Genomic DNA, 23,027 nt, shown 5'->3' on the forward strand with positions numbered 1-23,027 from the left:
AGAACGTAGTCCCCTTGCCACTACCGCTGGACCACCACTGACCCGGGTTACGCTCGGCTCCTCAGCGAAAAGCAACTAGTGCGTGCATCCACTTCCGTATTTATACCCGCGCCGTGGGGGCGGAGTGTGTGATGCAAATCACGCACGCCAATTCCATTGGCTCGTTCAATAGTACTCGAAGATGACAGGCTCCCTGGCATGATCCCCATTCAGTCGACCGTCGACTACGTCTTCCGTTCCCTCCTTCAGGGAACGGTGGGTTGCATACGCAACCAGGACGTTCTCTGTCCATCATCACTGTCTCATCTGAAAAATAGAGTTGTGTATCATTTGCAAACTAATGTGGAAAAGTATTTTAATTATATATTTGTTCAGTTGTATTTAATTTTGTGATTGCTAATTTTGTATGTTCTTTTTAAATTACTTGTCTTTTTAAATCACTCGAGAGTTTACTTGTCTTTAATAATGCTTGACATTTATCTTAGTTAGGCTAGTTGTTTTAATGGTATTTTTAAACCATACGTTTAGGATTTTAAACCAAAGTGTTCTTTAGCCTGTTTTTTGGAATGAATGTGAATTATTTCTTAGTTGTTTTTTTTTACCTTATATATTAATTGAAATTAGCAATCAATAAGCAGAATCAAATCGGAATCATTAAAATTCAAACGACACCCAACCCTAGTGTAGACCAACTGTACATTATCCTTGTTACATAGTTTCTGCAGGCCCAGATCAGAGCTGTACCCTTAAAAAAGCTCATTAATATTCAGAAAGGAAATCACTAATTGGTGGCGTTTCGTTCACCTGTCTTCACCTCTACATTTAGGACATTAACTCACAGGATACACAAAATGAGGTGGAAATATGACAGAATCAAACTCACAGTGTAATTAAATCATCTCATAGGAATTTATTTTAAAGGTGCTCTTAAGTTATGTCGGGTGACGTGAAAGTGAAAGTGAAAGTGACGGTGACGGCCAGGTTTGGTAACCCATACTTGGAATTTGACCTCTGCATTTAACCCATCCAAGTAAGTGCATACACATTAGGAGCAGAGTAGTGAGCAGTGAACACACACACACACACTGCAAACGTGGATACACACACCCGGAGCAGCGGGCAGCCTTGAGTGGCACCCGGGGAGCGATTGGGGGTTAGGTGCCTTGCTCAAGGACACCTCAGTCATATTCCTGCCGGTACTGGAAACGAACCAGCAACCTTTGGGTCACCAGTCCAACTCTGTTACCTTTAGGCCATGACTGCCCCAATAGGACGTCACTTCTTGTGGAAGTTTAAAGTATTGTCAAACAAAACGGAGGCTAGCTAGACCCTCCCTCCTCCTCATCCGTACACTAACCCCCCAAACCCCTCCCCCAAATCCTTCTTGTCGGTTATTGGCTGAAACAGTTTGTTATGTTTCGTGGTGTGGGTTAGCCCAGTTTGCCGTTTTTTACAGTGTGTTCAGGGGACAGGCAGCTAGTGGATAAATAGTTTTAATAATTGAGGATTAATAATTGAGAAGTAATATAAGATAACCCTAGCACAGCTATTCGCCGTTTCCTACTGTTAGATTTTGCTGTATTTGGACGAGCAGTGGTTTGGGTGGCTCGCCAATGTATTAGATTCCTCCAATACATAAAATAAGTAAGCTTGACCAGAGTTCTTGTGGGGAGAAGAATTTATTGAAGGTAGTAGTGTAGCACAGTTCTTCAGCAGCGATGTTAGCATGTCACCCTTCAACAATCTTAACCCAAAGTTCTGTTTGTGAGACAGAACTTTATACATGAAGACATATGGGCTACAAACAATAGAAACTGGTTAGGACCCACCACAGGAGATTGATCTAACCTGCTAATCTACTCTGAGCAATGCTGTTTCTTTGTCATTCACACCAATCAGTTTCTGTGGGCCATACACCTTAATGGGCCATTCAGTTTCTATAGGCCGTACATCTGTATGGGCCATTTGGTTCGCACCTTTACAGACACCGATAGAGTTGATTACATCTGAGGCACAGTAACAATGTAAATGCATCTGACTATAGTTAACTGAAAATACATATAAACTTTCACTACGCCCCATGACCCTTCGCTCAAATTATGGGAGTAACTTCCTTTAAACTGTAAACAATCAGCAAAAGGTTCGCTCTATGAACGCAATATAAATATTAAGCATTTTCAAAAACTGGGCACAATGAGATGACATTATTCTCCTCACCCTTCAACCATCGAACATTACAAGGACATTAAAAAGTGTAAAAGCATTAACAAATTACTACAACAAACTGTGAATAACCCAAAAGCTTGATTATTTCCGCAGCAATAATACGGATGTTAAATATCACCGTAGTTACAGTATGTGTCTGTATTATGTAACACGTTGCCTTAATCAAAAATGTTCAGTAACTGTAACTGAAACTGTAACGTGGCAGAATAAATTGCACAATGAAACAAAGGAGTATCCAAAATGAACAGTCTTTATTAAAAAATCAAAATAAACACACAAGAGAGCATAAGCAAAAACGATAACTGATAGATCTGTTATTGACAAATAAAGCTTCCAAATAAAAATATTTTATAAACTGATGTAATACATATTTTTGAGTCAAAGTTTGAGTTGTTAAATAACATTTCAAAGTGTTTAAATACATTTTTTTTAACTTTTTTTATATGTCAGACGGTACAACTAATTAGTTTGTGTGTGTATATATATATATAATGCTGTTGTTGTACAACCTGACATGGAAAGTGTACCAATCTACCCATACTTGAAACTAGAAAATTAGATTTTACCAGTATTTGAGAGAGATCTACAAATATTTTCACTCTGCCACAAGGATCAGGCGCGCTCCTCTGGATGATGTATTATCATCTTTACTGTTATTATCTTGTCAATTCATAATAAAAAGAGCCATCCTTACAGTTGTGTCACCCTGACATTTGAGAATATACAAATTGTTGGACAAATGTTTTAAAACTACTGATATTTATCAAATTTGTTTACATAAAAGGTTTCAAATAAAAAATTATAACATAGTATTTTGTTTTACATTTTTTATTATTAAGACACAATTTTAAATAGTTTTCTTAAGTCTGTTCGTTAGTTCGGATAGTTGCACAACCTGACATTCTGGAGGTTTAAGATAACAAAACGTAAAATAATATTTATTATTTAAATGTACTAAATTTAATTGAAACTAAATAGGTTTTATAGAATGATGTGATTTATGTCATGAATTTATCAAATTAAATTAAAACGAAAAAATGTACTTGGACAAAAAAATATGCACATTATATCATCGACCCAAATACAGGGTTAAAACAAAGAAAGCTGTAACGCGATGCGGTGAAGGCAGATATGAGGCTGGATCCAAACGCAGTGTACACGCTTTATTTAAACAAACTAACAGAGACTCAGAACGTGGAACAAGAAAACTTTACACTGGGAACGACCCACACTCACGTTAATCCTGAAACATATAACAACTCACAAAGACAGGGCAGAAACACAGGGCTTAAATCAGGAACTCAATAACCAATAATGAAACACAGCTGAACATAATAAAACATAATGAGTCCATAATGAAACATAACAGAAAGAGAGAGTGTCCTCCAGAGGCTCTCGAGGGCACTACAGCTGCCGATTGTCACATAACCCCCCCTCTAAGGAGCGGCTTCCAGACGCTCCTAAGAGCTCCGGGGGGAGGTCAACGGGGGCTGGGATGGAGGGCCAGGCCCATGGAGAGGCAGGAGGTCAGGCCCATGGAGAGACCTGGGGCCTGGAGACCATAGCAGGGCAAGAGACCATGGGGAAGCACACTTGGAAGGCAACCAGGGTGGAACACACTTGGAAGGGTACCAGGACGGAGCAGACTCAGACGGAGACCAGGGCGGAGCAGGACGAGGCGAAGGCCAGGGCGGAGCAGGACGAGGCGAAGGCCAGGGCGGAGCAGGACGAGGCGAAGGCCAGGGCGGAGCAGGACGAGGCGAAGGCCAGGGCGGAGCAGGACGAGGCGAAGGCCAGGGCGGAGCAGGACGAGGCGAAGGCCAGGGCGGAGCAGGACGAGGCGAAGGCCAGGGCGGAGCAGGACGAGGCGAAGGCCAGGGCGGAGCAGGACGAGGCGAAGGCCAGGGCGGAGCAGGACGAGGCGAAGGCCAGGGCGGAGCAGGACGAGGCGAAGACCAGGGCGGAGCAGGATGAGACGAAGGCCAGGGCGGAGCAGGATGAGACGAAGGCCAGGTTGGTGAGGTCCCTGCAGGCGACCATGGCGGCGCAGCCTTCATGGTCACTTCACCGGACCCTTGGCCCCCCCCAAAAAAATACTTGGGGAAATCCACGGGTTCAGGAAAGGCCTCCCGGAGCTTGAAGGGCGCAGGCAGGGCGAGGCGCAGAGGCGGGGCCGGCAGGGCGAGGCGCCTGGGAACGCCCACTGGAGCCTGATGAGCCGAGCAAGTCCTCCTTCTGCGACAGCGCTTCACTGGACTTGACTCAGTAAACTCACTTGACTCAGTAGACTCACTTGACTCAGTAGACTCACTTGACTCGCTCGACTCGGGATTCGGTTTGCTCGACTCGGGATTCGGTTCACTTGATTCACTGGACGATGCACTTGAGTCACTGGACGATGCACTTGACTCACATGAGGCGCGGGCTCGTCGGGGCTCACTTGAAATGCATGCTCGTCGGGGCTCACGTGAAATGCATGCTCGTCGGGGCTCACGTGAAATGCATGCTCGTCGGGGCTCACGTGAAGCGCGGCCTCGGTTGGGCTAACGAGAGGCGACGAGAGCCCAGGAGGTGTCGAGTAGAACAAGCCCGTAATCGAGAAGAGATCATCCAAGGAGCAAGCCTGAGCAATATACCGGTCAAGAGTCCATTCAGTAAGATCCCTAGGCATCCATCGAGCGATCTTATAATCCAGCCCGTTCCAAAACAGGTCCATGAGCTGGATCTCATCTAGCGCTCCCAGATGGCAAATGGACAGAAAATCCTTCGCGTACCTTTGGACGGACTGGCCCTCTTGCAATAACGTCGACAGGTATTCTCCCAGAGCCCGGTTGCTGACAACTGCTGGATCCATTTCATGGTGAGTTGTTCTGTAACGCGATGCGGTGAAGGCAGATATGAGGCTGGATCCAAACGCAGTGTACACGCTTTATTTAAACAAACTATAAACTCAAACAGAGACTCAGAACGTGGAACAAGAAAACTTTACACAGGGAACGACCCACACTCACGTTAATCCTGAAACATATAACAACTCACAAAGACAGGGCAGAAACACAGGGCTTAAATCAGGAACTCAATAACCAATAATGAAACACAGCTGAACATAATAAAACATAATGAGTCCATAATGAAACATAACATAAAGAGAGAGTGTCCTCCAGAGGCTCTCGAGGGCACTACAGCTCCCGATCGTCACAAAAGCCAAATTAGACTAAGCTGAAACTGATGGGTAACTATGGAAACAAATGAAGGCATAATCGTTAACCATAAAAGTCAACAAGGATAGGATGGGGAACATAGGCGAACAGAACAGAACCTAACCAAAACACAGTGAAACTAATGCTCATGACATTAACAATGAGTGATACTATTTCAAAGTGGTTTCTGTCATTTGACATAAGAATATTGTATTTACCTGCTTAAAAAAATACTAGATAATACTGCTAATACAGATTAGAAGTGAAAAGGGCGAGACAATAAAATTTTAAAGCATCCGTGTGAAAACAAACCTGGAAAGAGACGCAAGGATTTGGAGAGAAAAACAATAGATTCTTAATGCATTTTTGCAAAAAATATATTTTTGGGATATATCTTAAAGTAATTCAGGAGAGCAGATCACAAATGCGCAATATATATTGTCTTTTTCAGACTGTTAATACAACCCCCCCCCCCCCCAACAACCCAACCCCCAACCCCCCCAACCCCCAACCCCAACATTAATAAGACGGAGGAAAAGAATGCAGAGACTGAAAAGAGCCGTTGCCACAGATTTTCTTGTCATACCACGTCACATTTTTCTCTTGACATCTGAAAATAGATCATTATTGAAATTTCACAGCTCGTTCAGTCAAACTGATGGATAAGGATTATTTACTCTTTATTATTTACACTTTATTGTTCTCTACAGGTTGAGTAATTGTGGTGTGACAGATGAAGGTTGTGCTGCTCTGGCTTCAGCTCTGAGATCAAACCCCTCACACCTGAGAGAACTGAGACTGTCTGGAAATAATCTAGAAGCATCAGGAGTGAATCTGCTCTCTGATGTACTGAAAGATCCTCACTGTAAACTGGAGACACTGAGGTAAATCATCTCTCTGAGAGTCACACACTCACTGATACTCACAATGAAATATTCTCAAATAGTTTATAGTTGTATCAGTTCTGACAGGGATGTAGGATTATCTGTAGAGTTTTATCCACATGTACCGAGTGTAAAAAGGAAAGACAAATACCTTTTACAAAAATATTTTTCACACAATACAGGTGAGTCTCTTTATTTCTTAGAGATGTTGTGAAGCTTGTAAGGTGTTTTGCAAACACGTGTGGTTTGTGAGTGTCGTAGATTTTTGCCCTACGCTTCTGACTTAGGTTGAACCGGTTTTCCTTGACACCTGAAAATATCATACTCAGTTGAGTTACCTCTGAAAGCGCGGGTTGACGCGCAGCGCCATGTCTTTAAAATTCGAACATATTATTCTCTATGAGTGTACACACACCGGCGGCGCCATTTGGCGTCTGTCCGCGGCGCCCAGCTACGGCTCAGGACCTTGTTCAAAATCCTGCTGCGCCACACAGCGCCATTTACATAGTTTTATATTAAATTTACATTTATTTCTCTCATATCGTCGTTAATGTATATACTGACTTCACCCTGTGCTGCAATATACATTTAGTTTTACATTCATTTACAGAAATCAGCTGCTTGAATGAAAATTGCTGATGTTATCGGATTTTCAGATGAGATTCTCAATTCATTCAGTTAACGGACGCTCTGAGGTAAAGTGTGTTCAGACTGCAGACTTAGCAACGATTGTATTTAATTGTACAGTACAATCATTACATAGTACAGGGGCGGCAGTGGCTCAGTGGTTCATGTAGGTTGTCTACAAACCGAAAGGTTGGTGGTTCAATACCCGGTTCCACCTGACCAAGTGTCGAGGTGTCCATGAGCAAGACACCTAACCCCAACTGCTCCCGACGAGCTGGGTGGCGCCTTGCATAGCTGACACCGCCGTCGGTGTATGAATGTGTGTATGAATGGGTGAATGTGATGGGTGAATGTGAGGCAAATATGTAAAGCGCTTTGGTGGCCATTCGGTCTGTGAAAGCGCTATATAAATGCAGTCCATTTACCATTTACAGACATTATCTTAATTCCGTAATGTCCTTAAACATAACAATATTGCTGGCTGTAAACTGATGAAGTGCGCGTCCGGTGTGCGATACCTCGAGTTGTCCTAGACGCTCCGCTTCTCGTCCGGGGTGCGACCCCCTTAAGAGTCTCACAAAGAGTCGAACGGCGTCTCGCCCCTTATTGAACACTATCACTTGGGAATAAGGTCTCTAGTGTTCCTAACTCGCTCCACTCTATCACTTGGTAGTAAGGTCTCTAGTGTTTTGTTAAATAACTTGTCCGTAACTAACTAACTTGCTGCAGAAATAATCAACAGACAGACTTCAGCAAATGTCTTTAAATGCTTTAAAGGGGTGGTAAAACACGATTTCACTTTTCTAACTTTAGCTAGTGTGAGATGTTGCTGTTTGAGCATAAAAGACATCTGCAAAGTTATAGAGCTCAAAGTTCAAAGCAAAGGGAGATATTTGCTTTTAAAAAATTCAATTTCTAAGGACTACAGCAAACAGTCGGTTTTGGACTACACGACATTCCTCCAGGGTTGCTGACGTCAGTAAACCCCATTATTTACATAAACCCCTCCGAGAATACTTAATAAGTGGGGCGAGGCCATTTTATATTGCTGTTTTGGAGATGAGTTGTTGCAATGCCGTCGAAACGCTGCTGTTATTTTCATCCCGGTGGCAGGTCCACTTTGTTCAGCCTTCCTAGGGACGAGGGAGTTAAGGATCAATGGTTAAAATTTATTTTTAACTCGGTCCCTCATAATTATGACCCAAATCTCGCTCTCTGTGCTGAAAATTTTACGGAGGAAAGCTTCCACAATCGTGGCGAGTTCAATGCAGGATTCGCACATCGGCTTGTTCTGAAAGATGGAGCAGTTACAACTTTAAAAACAGAAGCTTTTGTATACGGGCCACAACCTGTAAGTATGATTTATTTTTCGTCGATGTGTTTTCCTGTAGTTTGTATTGTTAATTGTACGTTGTAGCGAGGAAGTAAACAAATGACAACGCTGTTTGGCTCTGCTGGTTTGTTAAATTCTCTTTAATACTTAACGTTATCTGACAAACACCTAACGTTACAAACTTTTTTTTAATCTCAACAGCGAACTTGGAATTAGTGTAAATTATTCTTTGATTAGAGCTTTTATGTTTATCTACAGGCTTGTTTATCTACAGGCATGCTAAACATGGTTCTGTGTTTGATTTGGCTACTGTAGTAAAGCCAATGTTTAGTGTTCGTTTTGGGTTAATAGTTCTGTCGACAGATATTTGTCTACAATCGTTCTAAAAATACAAAAGTAACGGTGGCATACAGTCAGAAACGATCACTATAGATCCGCAGTCTTTACTCAAAAAAATCCCTTTGAGGACTGTAGTATAAATTGTTAGAACGATTACATGAAATTCTTGTTTATGAAGCTTATTTTTTTGTAATTCTATAATAATTAGTACAGTTAAATAACAGCGTATCCAAAGTAATGAGAGAACAAAAAAAAAAAAACCTTTCTGAAACGTCGTTTAACAGCCGTTCTTGAACAGGTTCTGCTCGATCATCTTCACTAACGTTTCCCCGGGTCCGATTGGTTTTATTGACGCCATTGTTTATAATACACCAAAGCACAAACTATCGTTAAAGGTAAGGGGTGTGACGTTTCCGGAAAATGTGCACTAGACGGTTAGCGAATCACAACACACTGGGCCAGCTAACCAATCTGAGCCCATTGCGTAGTTTTGAGGGACTGGCTTCATAGAACCAGGAAACCATCGGACCGTTTTTACAAGGAGGGGCAGACTAGTGTAGAATAAAGGTAAAATATATGAAAAATAATGCAATTTTTAAAAAACGAAGCATGAACACATGTTACAGTGCACCCCACAAACACAATCAAGCCTTCGAAAAAATGCGTTTTACCACCCCTTTAATCACGGCCAGGAGATCCCAGAGCAGTTCTCCAGAGCATCTCCCAAGTAGAAGCAAGGCCGGAGGATCTCAGACAAATTCCATTGAGAATCCCACCATCAAACACGGAGACACAAACACACATCATGTGTGTTTGTGATACAAACACACACCATCAAACACACATAACCGGAGACATTCTTTTAAAAAAGTAATCACATTTACTGAATGTGTCAACAACTTTAGACGTGGTGCATGAAAAGAACAGCACCAGCAGAACAGAGACGCTCACGGTTAACAGACGCATCTTCACCCGTGTTCAGGAAGAACTGAACTGTGAAAGTAAAGCTGAGTTGGTTGTAGAAAGGAGAATGCACAAAGGTCCCGCAACACAATCTACTTTAATGCCCTTCCTCTAAGACACGTAAATAATTTTACTCTGAATCTACACACACACACACACACACACACACACACACACACACACACACACACACACACACACACACACACACACACACACACACTCAAAGTCACAAGTTTTCGTTAAAGGGCACACATACATTTAAGCCAACAGAATGTCTTAGTACATCGTGTTTCAGAGTGTTAGAATGTTAGATGTTACAGTCATGATTAGTTTGATATACAGTTTACAATTTTATTCATTAAAAAATCCATCACATGAGTTTTCTGTTGAACATGGTTCCTCAGTTCCAGATGGTTAATGGCTTTCAGAGACGAGGAAAAGCCCCTGTCCATCATCACTGTCTTATCTGAAAAAATGGATTTGTGTATCATTTGCAAACTAATGTGGAAAATTGTAGACCAACTGTACATTATCCTGTTACATGGCTGCTGATCAAATAAATCAGGAGTGTTTAACCTAGTTACTGCAGGCCTAGATCAGTGCTGTGTTTACCCTTAAAAAAGCTCATTAATACAGGGCTCGACATTAAGGCTTGTCCGCTTGTCCGGGACAAGTGGATTTTTTGTAGGACAAGTAGAAGAGAAAATTAGTTGTCCGACCGGACAAGTTAAATTTCAAACAAAATAAAATGCCATGTTACTTCACGTTATGTGCCACTCGTTACGTCTATTTTACAGATTTAATTTTACAGATTTGAAACGAAGACATGTCCTGAATGTGAATGGCCTGTGAATGTCCTGAATGTGACTCGCAGAAAGACGCGCACCAGTATGATGCGCATGCACAGACCGCGCGCCAGAATACAGTTCTCTTTCGCGCTTGAACGAACATCAACACACACAATTAAGCCAAAATGTCATTTGTCGAGTATCTTCATAACACAAGAGCAGTCTTATGATGGACATAAAGAGTTGTGACTCGTGAGAGAATGAGGCGCGTGTGAGATCCGCGTCTCTGTCCACAGCGGCTGCTCTTAAAGGGCCAGCTACCAATAAAGTGTTCTGTCAGTAAAGTTAATGAAAGAACAAAGGGAACAGAGAAAATTACTCACTGCTCTTGACTAAATAACTTGTGTAGCTTTAATAAGGAGTAGTCTATATATAATTTATAATTTATGCTGCGCAGACTGTTTGATAACTTTATTCAATTTCTGTATATGTCCTACCTGTTAGACAGTTCATTTTTATCCAAACATCAATGGCTTATTGATCATTATAGGTGTTATCAATCATTTAGTTGTTATTGCTAATTTCAGAATTATCACTAATCTGTGTGTGCATTTGGTTTAGAACCAAACAAGTTGACTCATGAAACCATTTGTTTATTATATCGCAATTGCATATCACAACCGCAATATTGATCTCAATAATAGGAATATTACATTGTCCCCAAATCGTGCAGCCCTAGATAAAATTATAAATCTTTACCCGGACAAGTGACTTTTGTGCATGGACAAGTGAAACATAAATTTACTTGTCCGAAGGACAAGTGCCTCAAAAAGTTAATGTCAAGCCCTGTTAATATTCAGAAAGGAAATCACTAACTAAACGTTGACGTTTCGTTCGCCTGTCTTCACCTCTACATTTAGGACATTAACTCACAGGATACACAAAATGAGGTGGAAATATGACAGAATCAAACTCACGGTGCAATGAAATGATCTCACAGGAATTTATCTTAATAATTGAGAAGTAATATAAGATAACACGGCTATCCACCTTTTCCTACGCCCCATGATCATTTGCTCGATTTATGGAGTAACTTCCTTTAAACTGTAAAGTAAACAATCAGCAAAAGGTTTGCTAAATGAACGTAATATAAATAATAAGCTTTTCAAAAACTGGGCACAATGAGATGACATTATTCTCCTCACCCTTCAAACATTAAAAGGACACTTAAAAGCATTAAAGCATTAAATTAGACATTTAAAAGTGTAAAAGCATGAAATGGTTGATTCATGAATAACATTTTCTAACTTTAGTTAGTGTGTAATGTTGCTGTTTGAGCATAAACAACATCTGCAAAGTTACAACTCTCAAAGTTCAAAGTAAAGGGAGATATTTGCTTTAAAAGAAGTAGTTTTTTAAGGACTTCAACAAACAACTGATAGGGACATAAACCCCGCCCCCGAGAACATGCAACAAAGGGGGTGAGTCCATGAGAAGAGGAAGAGTAGTTGTAGTAGAGCACATTTGGGAGTCTGCTCAAGTTGTCGTATTTTCAAATGTATTGCAAAACAGCATGCAACACAAATTCAATAGCATGTCACTCTGCAGGCATCTTACAACTGTTCCCAAAAGAGCAATTTATAGATTATCATGACAGATTATGCTAATCAAATATTTGAAGATAGTTAACTCCATATCAGCTGCATAAATTCTTCAACTACAGTGGAATTCAACCGGAGGCACTTCCAAAAACTGGAAGTGCCTCCAATATCTAAAACACAGTAGGCTCGTTAGGAAAAGGGTGGATATAGGAAATCTGCAGTTAAGTCAGTAAAAAATATAAATATACAAAGAATAATTAACATGTACAATATTACCCTATTAATATCTTACGGAAGTTTTTCAGTACTTTTTTTCTGGAACGTTATTCATATTCAGATGTGTTGAGGATTTTGCAGTACTCAATCCTGCTTATCTGATCTGTAGATCCTGAACTGAGAGACTAAAGAGTGTCATTGTTTTCTACAGGTTGAGGTATTGTGGAGTGACAGATGAAGGTTGTGCTGCTCTGGCTTCAGCTCTGAAACCAAACCCCTCACACCTGAGAGAACTGGATCTGTCATTAAATAATCTAGAAGCATCAGGAGTGAATCTGCTCTCTGATGTACTGAAAGATCCTCACTGTAAACTGGAGACACTGAGGTAAATCATCTCTCTGAGGGTCACACACTCACTGATACTCACAATGAAATATTCTCAAATAGTTTATAGTTGTATCAGTTCTGACAGGGATGTAGGATCATCTGTAGAGTTTTATCCACATGTATCGAGGGTTAAAAGGAAAGACAAACACCTTTTACAAAAATCTTTTCACACAATACAGGTGATTATCGGCCTTCAGAGACGAGGAGTCTAGATATGGCTGAATAGCATCTCTCTGTCCATCCTGATATTAAGTAATAATAGTTGTATATATCATTTGCATACCGATGAAAAGTGGGAATTACTCCGCTTATTACACCACTGCTTACCAAACAAAAAATAATTGGACATAAACCATTGATTTGAATGTATGTAATGGTTTGTTTTGAGGATTTTGTCATAATCGCATAAAACAAATGAAAAGATTCTAAAATGTTAATGATATTGAAATTAACCTCTTCAAGCACCATGTAGAAGTGGGTTTCTAGACTGGATCTGTTAATTGTGTCATGGATTAAGTCCTTCTTTCTGATTTTGAAGCTCCTGCTTATCTGAGTTGTAGATCCTGAAATTAAGATTGTCTTTGTTCTCTACAGGTTGAGTAATTGTGGAGTGACAGATGAAGGTTGTGCTGCTCTGGCTTCAGCTCTGAGATCAAACCCCTCACACCTGAGAGAACTGGATCTGTCTGGAAATAATCTAGGAACATCAGGAGTGAATCTGCTCTCTGATGTACTGAAAGATCCTCACTGTAAACTGGAGATATTGAGGTAAATCATCACTCTGAGAGTCACACAGTCACTGATACTCACAATGAAATATTCTCAAATAGTTTATAGTTGAATCAGTTCTGACAGGGATGTATGATTATCTGTAGAGCTTTATCCACATGTATCGAGTGTAAAAAGGAAAGACAAATACCTGGTACAAAAAAGTTTTTCAAACAACACAGGTGAGGTGAGGTTTCTTTATTTCTTAGAGATGTTGTGAAGCTGATCAGCTGTATTGCAAACACTTGTTGTTTGTGAGTTTGCTGATGAACATGGTTCCTCAGTTCCAGATGGTAATTGGCCTTCAAGAATTTTTAATTTTTTTTAATTTTGGCAGACGCTTTTATCCAGAGCGACTTACATTGCATTTCAAGGTACACATTTTACATTCTTATCAGGTCTTGCTTTCCCTGGGAATCGAACCCATGCAAGCGCCAACGCCCAACTGTTTGAGCTACAGGAAAGCACAGAGACGAGGAGTCTAGATATGGCTGAATAGCATTTCGCTGTCCATCATCACTGTCTTATCTGAAAAATAGAGTTGTGGAAAACTAATGTGGAAAAGTATTTTAATCATATCTTTGTTCAGTTGTATTTATTTTTGCTATTGCTAATTTTTTATTTGTTCTTTTTACATTTCTGAGAGTTCACTTGTCTTTAATAATGCTTGAAATTTATATTAGTTAGGCTTGTTTTTATTGTATTTTTAAACCATATATTTAGGATTTTAAACTTAAGTGATCTTTAGCCTGTAATTTTTTGTTCATGGTATTCAGCCACAATTAAATGTTTTGCAATAGGACTTGGAATAAATGTAAATTATATCTACGTTTTTTTTTATTTGATTTTTTTACCTTATATATGAATTGAAATTAGCAATCAATAAGCAGAATCAAATCGGAATCGTTAAAATTCATGCGATACCCAACCCTAGTGTAGACCAAGTGTAACAGTAATGAAGCAGGATGCAAAAGCAAGTTAACTCATTTATTAGAGAGGCAAGATAACAGGTGCAGGTCAGACGGACACAAACTCGCTGGAATGTGACGCAGGGACTCAGGTAGGCAACAAGGTGGTGGTGCTCGGTGATCCCATGAATCCTCAGTGCTTGGTGAAACAGATGGTAGTGCAGGTAGAGAGAGACAGTGAATCTATGAACCGTGACAGTACCCCCTTCCATAGGAACGCCTCCTGGCGTTCCCCAACGGACTTACCTGCCGATTGTAATCATCGATCAGGGAGTGATCCAATATGTCCCTAGCAGGTACCCAACTTCTCTCCTCCGGACCGTAACCTTCCCAGTCCACCAAGTACTGGAATCCGCGTCCCCTCCTTCTCAAGTCCAGAATACGATTTACCGAATAAGTTGGTTCCCCGTCTACGAGTCGCGGCGGGGGTGGGGAACCTGGACAGGCGGATTAATGCGTGCATGAAACACGGGCTTTATTTTAGAAACATGGAAGGCGGGATGTATTCTCCTGTACGCAGGAGGAAGTTTGAGTCGGACTGCTACCGGACTTATAATCTTGGTGACAGTAAACGGGCCAATAAATTTAGGCGCAAGCTTATTAGATACGGATCGGAGAGGAATGTTCTTAGTTGAAAGCCACACTTTTTGACCAACGACGTATACGGGAGGCTTCGACCTGTGGCGATCGGCCTTAGCCTTGGTGCGCGCCCCCACTTGGAGAAGAGTCTCGCGGGCTCTGTTCCAAGTGTGGCGGCACCTCTGGACGAAAGCGTGAGTGGAGGGGACCGCGACTTCGGATTCCATACTGGGAAAAACTGGTGGCTGGTAACCTAAACTACATTTAAACGGAGAGAGGCCCGTGGATGAGACTGGTAACGAATTGTGGGGGTACTCCACCATTGAGAGTTGTTGACTCCAGGAGGAAGGATTCTTGGAGACCCAACATCGTAACACTCTCTCCAAATCCTGGTTGGCTATTTCGGTTTGACCGTTGCTCTGGGGATGAAACCCTGAGGACAGACTGACACTCGCCCCCAGTATTAACGGCGGAGGGCGTTAATAAAATCTAGCGCGATGTGGGACCAGGGTCTCGAAGGGACTGACAGCGGTTGGAGTAACCCATCAGGGGGACGATTGGAAGTCTTACCAGTGGCACAAATCGAACAAGCCAAAACAAAACTGCGGATGTCACGAGCCATTAATGGCCACCAGAATCGTTGTCTTACCAAAAAGCTGGTACGGTTAACACCTGGATGACGCTATGATGGAACAATGTCCCGACTGAATAATGTCGGACCGACACTCCTCTGGTACAAACAAATGATTCGGTGGGTTAATCGGGCGGAGGCTTTACCCCTTCTAAGGCCGACAAGGCCTTCGATTCGACCTCCCATCTGAGTGTGGAGACAAATACGGTCTCGGGTAAAATGCACTCGGGAGTGGACGGGCGTTCGGATTGGTCAAAAATACGAGATAATGAGTCGGGTTTGATGTTCTTGGAACCCGGGCGGTACAAAAAGGAAAAATCAAAACGTCCGAAAAAAAGTGCCCACCGAGCCTGCCTAGAGTTGAGTCTTTTGGCAGTTCTGATATATTCAAGGTTCTTGTGATCGGCCCACACGATAAAAGGTACCCCTGACCCTTCTAACCATTGACGCCATTCTTCCAACGCTAACTTGACTGCCAACAACTCTCTGTTACCAATGTCATAGTTACGTTCAGCAGGTGATAGACGATGGGACAAAAACGCGCAAGGATGCATCTTGTCATCTGTGGAAGAACGTTGGGAAAGAACTGCTCCTACCCCCACCTCTGATGGTCGACCTCCACCACGAACTGACGTGAAGTATCAGGGGCAACGAGGATGAGAGCCGAAACAAAGCGACTTTTCATTTTAGCGAATACAGCCTCGGCTGTATCGGACCACCTGAACGTCGTTCTGGGGGAGGTCAAGGCAGTCAGGGGTGCGGCTAGTTGGCTGAAATTGCGAATAAAACGCCGATAAAAATTGGCAAACCCCAGAAACCTCTGTAGGGCCTTACGGGAATCTGGACTTGGCTAATCTATCACAGCCTTGTCAGGATCCATACTTACTCCCTCAGACGAAACGATGTAGGCCTACCCTAGGAAAGGAACAGACTGTGCATGAAAAACGCATTTCTCCGCCTTGACAAAAAGCCCATTCTCTAGCAACCTTTGCTCGTCTGACGTGCTGCACGTGTTCCGGGAGAGAAGATGAAAAAATCAATATGTCATCCGGGTAAACATATATGAACTCATCAACCATATCTCTCAGCACGTCATTGACGAGTGCCTGGAAAACCGATGGCGAGTTGGACAGCCCGAAAGGCATGACAAAGTATTCAAAGTGACCCCTGGGGGTGTTAAACGCAGTTTTCCATTCATCACCCTTCCTTATGCGGACCAAATGATAAGCGTTACGTAAATCCAATTTTGTGAAGACGGATGCTCCCTGCAACCGCTCGAAGGCCGAAGACATCAGCGGCAAAAGATAAGTATTCTTTACCGTGATGTTGTTCAGCCCTCGGTAATCAATACACGGTCGCAGAGACCCATCCTTCTTCCCCACAAAAAAGAACCCCGCCCCCGCAGGAGATGAGGAAGGACGAGTGAACCTGGAAGCTAGAGAATCAGAAATATATTTCTCCATAGCCTCCCTCTCTGGAACAGAAAGTGAATATAACTTGCCTTTAGGCGGAGACTTACCCGGTACTAAGTCTATAGCACAGTCATACGGACGATGCAGAGGAAGAGTAGCAGCACCGGACTTACTGAACACTTCCCTCAGGTCCTGGTACTCCTCGGGCACATTAGACAGATTCATTGTCTCCTCCTGGAACATAGAAACAGGTACCGACAAGCACGCAGACAAAAGACATGACTCATGACACCAATTACTCCAAGCGGACACCGAACTGTGACCCCAATCGACTCTCGGGTTGTGTCGGGTGAGCCAGGGGTGACCCAGAACTATGGGTGCCAGTGGTGAGTCCATGAGGAAAAAAGTTATAGCCTCTGTGTGATTGCCAGACGTGATGAGTGTAATGGGTTTAGTGGCATGAGAAATTATAGGAAGTTCCTGGCCATTAAGGGCAGTGACGGATATCTTGTGGGTGAGAGGGGAGATGGGAATCTGAAGTTGGTTAGCCAGTTTAGAGTCCATAAAATTACCTTCAGCACCCGAATCCAGTAAAGCCCTAGTGTCGTGGGTGTTGGTTGCCCACCTAAGTCTTACCGGGAGGAGTGTCGATGATGATGAGGTCTTCTCGGCGGAGATCCCACCCGATAGTAGCCTCATAGTTACTACTGGGCTTGGTCTTTTACCGGGCAGGAGTGGATGAAGTGGCCCGCCTTGCCACAGTAGAGGCAAAGACCCTGGGATCTCCGCCTCTGTCCCACTGCGCCTCCTCGTTCCAATGGCACTCTGGTTCCAGGGTGCGGAACTGGATGGAATATTCCGACACCGAGCAGTCTCCCTGGCGGAGATCGGCGAGTAGTCTGGCCGCCTCCCTACCCGCCACCGCACGATCGAAGACCCTCCTCATCTCCTCGGAGAGTGCCTGGAACGAGGTGCAGCATGGGTCTTGGTTTTCCCACACCGCCGTTCCCCAGAGAGCCGCCTTACCCGAAAGCAACGTGAGCACGAACGCCACCTTAGCCTGTTCCTGGCAGAAAGTCCGTGGCTGTAGTGAAAAGTGCATGGAACACCTGGTAAGGAAAGCTCTGCAATATTCAGGCTCACCTGAATAGCCCTCTGGTACGGGTAGGCGTGGCTCATGCTGTAGTGGCGGCTCTGGTGGAATGGGTTGAACTGGCGGTGTGGGTGGCGCAGTGGGACCCCTCAGATGTAGTACCTGTTGGGTGAGCTCGGTCTCCTGCGCCACTAGAGCTTTGGACCGCCCGACCTGTATTAGCGATACTCTCCTCCTGGTGATCCATGCGTGCGATGCTGCGGGAAGCGAACTCGTCCCAGCTGGTTGAACTGGCTGCATCTATGATGATGGTCAGATCGTTCCGTAACAGTAATGAAGCAGGATGCAAAAGCAAGTTAACTCATTTATTAGAGAGGCAAGATAACAGGTGCAGGTCAGACGGACACAAACTCGCTGGAATGTGACGCAGGGACTCAGGTAGGCAACAAGGTGGTGGTGCTCGGTGATCCCGTGAATCCTCAGTGCGTGGTGAAACAGATGGTAGTGCAGGTATCCACAACGGAGAACAAACGACGATGAACGAAACCAATCCACAGTCCAGGAAAGGCAGGCACGGCACAGGAAAACACACGGGGAGAACCACAACGATCTGACAACAGAGATACTGATTACTGCACAATATATAGGGACAAACAAGTAGTGACAGCTGGTGCTGTAATCAGCGGTGATCAGAGACCACGCCCACAGACAACAATTAACAACAGCACGTGGATGAGAGAGAGACAGTGAATCTATGAACCGTGACACCAAGTGTACATTATCCTTGTTAAATAATTTCTGCAGGCCCAGATCAGAGCTGTACCCTTTAAAAAGCTCATTTATATTCAGAAAGGAAATCACTAACTGATCGGCGACGTTTCGTTCACCTGTCCTCACCTCTACATTAGGACATCACATTAATTTACAGGATACACAAAAATTGGTGTAAATATGACAAAATCAAACTCAAATGATCTCACAGGAATTTATTTTAATAATTGGGAATTAATATAAGATAACACTATCCTCCTTTTCCTACGCCCCATGACCCTCTACTCAAATTATGGGAGTAACTTCCTTTAAACTGTAAACAATCAGCAAAAGGTTCGCTCTATGAACGTAATATAAATAATAATCATTTTCAAAAACTGGGCACAATGAGATGACATTATTGTAATGATAAACAGGACGGAAGCAATAGCAAGTGCAAAGGTGTTTATTAACAATGTTTCACTCAGGAAACTCAGAACAGTCAGATGCATAAATACAGGACTCAGTGCAAGCAGGCAGTCACTCAGGGAGAGAGAGAGAGTCAGACCAGGAACACAGACAGCAGGAGAGTGTGACGCAGGGACTGAGACCGGCAATCCTGAGGTGGCTGAAGGTGATGACGGTGAACCAGAGGTGAGAACGGGAGTGAAGCAATCCGTATCCAGAGAACAGGAAACACGAGGAACAAGCATGAACACAGGAAGCATCAGACAACGATCTGACAAACAATAGACGAATGACAGGGCATTAAATAAGCTGGTAGATGATCTGCAGCCGACGCTGATAATGACAATCAGCGGTAACGCCCACATGAAACAATCAGTGTAACAAGACCCACACACATTAAATTACATTTATTCATTCATTTAGCTGACGCTTTTATCCAAAGCGACTAACAATTGCTATATATGTCAGAGGTCGCACGCCTCTGGAGCAACCAGGGGTTAAGTGTCTTGCTCAGGGACACATTGGTGTCTCACAGTGGATTTGAACCCGGGTCTCTCACACCAAAGGCATGTGACTTATCCACTGCGCCATCACCACCCACACACACACACAAACACAAACACACCAGACCAGAATGAGACAGCGGATCTACCAACTGTGACAATTCTCCTCACCCTTCAACCATCTAACATTAAAAGGACATTAAAAAGTGTAAAAACCTTAACAAATTACTACAACAATCCATGAATAACCCAAAAGCTTGATTATTTCCACAGCAATAATACGGATGTTAAATATCACTGTAGTTACAGTATGTGTCTGTATTATTTAACATGTTGCCTTAATTAAAAATGTTTATTAACTGTAACTGAAACTGTAACTGTAATGTGGCAGTATAAATTGCACAATGAATCAGAGTATCCAAAATGAACAGTCTTTATTAACAAATCAAAATAACGAGAACTGATAAATGTGTCATTGACAAATAAAGCTTTCAAATAAAAATCTTTTAAAGGGTAACTAAACCCCTGGTCAGAGCCTGACTCCACCCACTGGCAATATTTGAAAAATGCTGGAAAAGTGGGCAGAGCCAAGCGGAGGGGGACGGCACCTGAGACGCATCTGTCTGTATGGAACTTGCCCACCTCACCAACAACCCCTTGCGTCACGAACCACCCCAAACATTCAATAGGAAAATTCAACTGCAGTAGCCACCGTTCAACCTGAAGAGGGCAGCACTCAGATGTTTTTACACCATATATTGTAGAATTAAAACACTTTATACACAAATGTCAAAAAAGTTACTCGAATCAATGAACAGTACTAATAAAGCCCCATTCTTACAGATCATTAACTAAAAAAAGTTGGTTTAGGGTTTATTTTCTCTTTAAAAACAGATTTTTGAGTCATGAACAATGAGTTTAAACAAGTTTGAGTTGTTAAATAACATTTCAAAGTGTTTAAATTCGTTTTTTGACTTTTTTTTGTCAGACAACCAATTAGTTGGTTAATTGGTACAACCAATACTAATTAGTACAACCAATTTGTATGTATGTATGTATGTGTGTGTGTGTGTGTATATATATATATATATATATATATATATATATATATATATATGTGTGTATATATATATATATATATATATATATACACAATGTGGCGAGCAGGACGAGGCAGAGGGACGTGAGAGAACGGCGCGAGGCCACATTGGTGCCGACACCCGGGAAGAAGGAGGAACGCGCTGTCAGAGATTCCGCTGTGGGGAATCCACGTTGCCATCGAGCAGCGCGGTGCGCTGGAGTGAGTTGCCGGGAGGGAGCGGAGGAGTCGCCACCGCTCGCCGCGGGCCGGAGCCTGCTACCGTCCCCCATGAAGAGGAGGAGCAGGGAGCGGGGGACTCCTGCCGGCTGCCTGAAACCGAGGAGCCGTTGCTGTCCACCAGGCGGAGGAATGTCAAGCCGTCCACCGAGCGCTATCCAGCGCCACCGCCAGGCACCGCGGAGAAGATCGCCCAGCTGGTGGGGGACCAGATGACAGCGCATTGTGGGAACCGGACCAAGATTTATTTTTACATTTTTTTAAAATAAATAAAAATATTTTTTTCGGATCTTTTGCTCCTCATGCTTCCGTCTCCGTTTCCCTCGGCTCGTCGGTCCATACCCCCTAGGGATCGCAGCCGCTGCCGGGGGGGGGGGGTGTAGAGTGCAGTCTCGGGTGTACCCCCCGGGCGATGGGGGTATGTGGCAAGCAGGACGAGGCCAAGGGACGTGAGAGAACGGCGCGATAATGTGATAATGAATGACACCTGTAGCGTATGAACACTGTAGCGTATGAACAAGAATCATGATTCTTTCATTCTGAACGCAATGAACACATTTGTGCTGAGATTCCTAAAGCTCGCAACCTGTGACTCAGCCAATCTAAATCTCCAGCTTAGCACCAGAAAGTCTGGGGTGAGATGGCTTTCGGACATCATTTACGACTCTGCGATACTCTCCAGAGACCATCGCACCCTCCTCCCTACTCACTCTGTCCGCATCAAAGGAATTCCAAACCCCCCGCATGTGCGTGTTCTACGCAACGACACACACATATACCACACACACACACATGAACCTTTTTATTAACTTCCTCATATAAAGACATTACTAAGATATATTCTATATCTCTTTATGCTTGCCTGCGTACCCACGTCATATTGGGATGACTATGATTTTATCATAGCATTAAATGAACTATAAGTGCTTGTAATTATGCATTAAGATGTAGCTTTGTAATTCCTATTCTTTTACATGTCTTTCTTGGTATCATTGTAATCCTCTCGGTCTAACTGAGTTGGTCACGTACAGGAGATTACAGTAAAATGTATGATTCTCTGTGCACAGCTTTCTGGAGTCGAAATGACGAATTCTGACACCCTTCATAAACTATGCAAATGAGCCTTCGACAAGACAAAGGAACAATTTTCCCGCTCACAGAACTCCAAGTCGATTGGTCAGTTCACCCCTGGAGGTGTGAACTCGGACCCTCTTTAAAGCAATCGACCAGCGGTTTCTCGCTCTCTTCAACCCTCTTCAGCTCCTCTTGAACCCTCTTCAGTCTCTTCAGTCTTCGTCTTCTGTTTTCTTTTGTTTCTTTCTTTCTTTAAGTTTTTGTTTTCCCTTTTCATATTCTCCTTTGTTCATTTCCACCGACGAATGAAATGAACTTAGCCTGAATTATCTGGCAAACTTTACCTTCAACGGACATTTAAATTTCCTGTGGCGACGCGCGCTCCGAAGAACCAAGAGAACGCTATTATAATTTTAGTCACCAGTATATTTAGTTTTCCTTTATTAAATCCATTGCATTCATTTATTGACTCTGTCGCTTGCTCATATTACGAAGTCCCTTTAATGTTCGGTCAAAGCTACAGCTTTACAATTGTTGATACTTTAAATAGTATTTTCTTTTATAAAACGAGAAAGCTGTTTTTCATGGCCAGAAAAACAGTCTTTCTTGAAAGTCTATAAGAAGGATAACTCCTCTTCAGATTTGATTAAAGATCCTACGGTCAGTCTGCTGGACAAACAGATTATTCGATAACAAATTAATTCCATTAAGAGTTATCCTGAGACTCGATTTATTGTAGACAATTGATGTATTAATATTAAATTATAACACGTTGTGATTGATTATTGATATAGAAAATGTATCTATTTTTGCCTCCCTGTATGGATAATTGATTATAATCAGTTGTATTTAGTTGTCCATACAGATATGTTGGCAAAACATTCCCTTTAAGGGTA

General features: G+C 42.8%; 1 protein-coding gene across 2 annotated transcripts in view; it reads left to right on the top strand.

Annotated features, from left to right (window-relative positions):
• Positions 1–23,027, top strand: part of LOC143738142 (NACHT, LRR and PYD domains-containing protein 3) — a 56,659-nt gene that overhangs the window by 19,868 nt on the left and 13,764 nt on the right. For both annotated transcript variants that reach the window (XM_077230110.1, XM_077230111.1), the window contains exons 10-12: positions 6,137–6,310; positions 12,392–12,565; positions 13,162–13,335. In XM_077230110.1, coding sequence (XP_077086225.1) covers positions 6,137–6,310; positions 12,392–12,565; positions 13,162–13,335 — 522 coding nt within the window. The remainder of the gene's footprint in view (positions 1–6,136; positions 6,311–12,391; positions 12,566–13,161; positions 13,336–23,027) is intronic.

This window comes from Siphateles boraxobius, unplaced genomic scaffold (assembly GCF_051911475.1).
Source record: "Siphateles boraxobius isolate OS27281-9 unplaced genomic scaffold, OSU_SipBor_1 139, whole genome shotgun sequence".
Taxonomy (NCBI): Eukaryota; Metazoa; Chordata; class Actinopteri; order Cypriniformes; family Leuciscidae; genus Siphateles; species Siphateles boraxobius.